At 33.7% G+C, this 2,447-nt stretch overlaps 1 protein-coding gene across 2 annotated transcripts in view; it reads left to right on the top strand.

Moving 5' to 3' along the window:
• Positions 1-1,115: 1,115 nt before the first annotated feature.
• The window catches only part of LOC106473490 (dual serine/threonine and tyrosine protein kinase-like), a 46,359-nt gene continuing 45,027 nt past the window's right edge, over positions 1,116-2,447 (top strand). For both annotated transcript variants that reach the window (XM_022401916.1, XM_013934175.2), the window contains exon 1: positions 1,116-1,274. In XM_022401916.1, coding sequence (XP_022257624.1) covers positions 1,139-1,274 — 136 coding nt within the window. In that variant the 5' untranslated portion in view covers positions 1,116-1,138. The remainder of the gene's footprint in view (positions 1,275-2,447) is intronic.

The raw sequence follows: 2,447 nt of genomic DNA, 5'->3' as shown, positions 1-2,447 counted from the left end.
AGCTTAAGGTATGAAGTGTGTTCAGCGGCATCACACCTCGAATCCTAGGCCCACCAATTTGCACCTCAACATGCTAACCACTAAGCTGTGACGCGTTCCTTTGAAATAGATTAGAATTTATATAAGACTTCTTCACCACCTTATAAAATATAGGCATCAAGAGAAATATTATCTTTACATAATATTGTTACGACAGCAGAAGTCACGCGCTGGAGTTTCTAGAAGGATCATGAATTTTCCTGGCAACTCTAGTTTGTTCGAGGCGCCCTATTTTTTCTAGTACATGACCCTGGCAAAGAAAGCCAGCGAGATGGGCAGATAGATTGAAGAGATATAGATAGATTGAAGAGATAAATAATTGGGTCAAGCGAACAGTAGGCGCCGTAAGTAAAGTGTGTGAATCACTGTGATTTATAGCGTGTGTTATAAAGGTTGTTATGTTTAAAGTGGCCCCCCAGTGGTACAGCGGAATGTCTGCGGACTTACAATGTTAGAAACCGGGTTTCGATACCCGTGGTGGGCAGAGCACAGATAGCCCTTGTGTAACTTTGTGCATAATAAAAAACAAACAAGTTTAAAGTAACTGTGGAAATTCTGTGTACTAAAAATTTGTATCAAGAAAGAATAAACTAGTTTTAATGAAGAAAGATCTTGTATCGCTGAAATTTCTCGGAAAGAATTTATAACGGAAATTAACAAATGAGCAGATACGTAACAATATTAACATCCACTTTTAGGTTTTTCTCTAATGTCACTAATACATATTATTATTGTTAATAATATGTTAATAATAATAATACATATTATTAACATCCACTTTTAGGTTTTGCTCTAACGCCGCTAATATATTTTTATTTTTTGAAATAATCGACGAGTTCTATTTATAATCGTATTTGTTTTTGTTTTGTCATTTTAGTCCAATATAAAATGTAAATTGAATACATACTTATGAACCGTGAGTCGGCTCGCCAACAATTTATAATATGCATTTAATATCTTTACCGCTAGGTGGCTATTTAGGCCTCGTTCAGATAGTAGTACATGATGGAAATCGCTTTATAAAGATAAATCGGCTGCTCGCGTAATCACACAGACTACAGCTTTGTTCGAAAGTTGATGTGTTAACTGTTGTGCAAGGATGACAAAAAACCTTTCGTGTGAGCTTACTAAGCTGTTTAGTGAGTTTAATAAAAACTGTAAATATCTAAAACGATTATTTAAGGAAACCAAGTATTCTCAAGACGAAATAGAAAAAAGTGGTTATTTTGATAACTGTGAGTTACAAGTTTATTTTAGCTTATTTTTAATTAGTATTAGTTCTCATTTTTTAAAATTTATTGAAAACAATTATTTCAGTCATTTATTAAGCTAGAGTTGCATTAAACGTTTTTACTACATTAAAAAAAAATATTACCAAATGTTTGTTTCTTTATTTGTTGTTAAGCACAAAACTACACAATGGGCTATCTATGCTGTGCCCAACCCAGTTTTTAGCGTTATAAGCCTTATTTATAAATATGCAAATACAGTATAATCGCTGAAATAATTACAAATTTCATTTTTTTTCAGGTGAAGCAAAAAGTATTTTTTATATCGTAAAATAATATGTTTGTTTTAGAGCAAAGACACATTGGGCTACTAGCTGTGTCTACCGTGGGAATCAAACCCTGGATTTTAGCGTTGTAAATCTGTAAACTTACCGCTGTTCTATCGGGAGGCCAAATAATATTATTGTCAATTCAAAACAATTTAAATGTTAAGTTAGAATAATTGCCAAGCGGAGTAAACCAATATTACATTATTAGTACATTAACACCTAAGTTTGTTGCTGTTTCTTCTTGGGACATAGATTATCGATTTTGTATGAATATTTGTTTGTTTGTTTGTTTATCAATATTCGCGCAAAAGCTATTTGAAGGTACCTGCCCTAGTCTCCCTTAATGTTGAACAGATGGGCTAGACGGAAGTCAGCTGACCATATCATTCACTGCCAACTCTTGGGCTACTCTTGTCTAAAAGAATTGTGGGATTTGACCGTCACTTTTATTACGCACCCACAACCTCAAAGTACGTAAAGCGATATTTTTTTTTGGGGGGGGGAGCGATGTCAGTGGACCTGCAGATCCAAATTCCTGCATGCTAGTCACTGGTCACACTCGGCCCAAAATATTAATCGTTTTTTGTTATCAGGAGCTCTACGAAATTATTGTATTGTAAAATTATTTCAAACGTTTGAAAATTGTATTTTGGGGTTTTAACCATTATTTTGTTAAATATTTTGATATTATCAAAATTATGGGTGATTAATTAAAAGATTGCAAAATTTGATCCCTATTTCTAATGCAAAACGATGGAGGAATGATTCGAGGTACTATTGGCCCATTAGTGTGACTTTTGTTGTTTAGCAGGATCTTAGAACTGTTCTCATGTGTTGTTTATAAAAGCAA

Source organism: Limulus polyphemus, unplaced genomic scaffold (assembly GCF_000517525.1).
Source record: "Limulus polyphemus unplaced genomic scaffold, Limulus_polyphemus-2.1.2 Scaffold6218, whole genome shotgun sequence".
Classification (NCBI taxonomy): Eukaryota; Metazoa; Arthropoda; class Merostomata; order Xiphosura; family Limulidae; genus Limulus; species Limulus polyphemus.
Note: the sequence above shows the minus strand (reverse complement) of the source record. Positions and strands in the feature narration are given on the sequence as shown.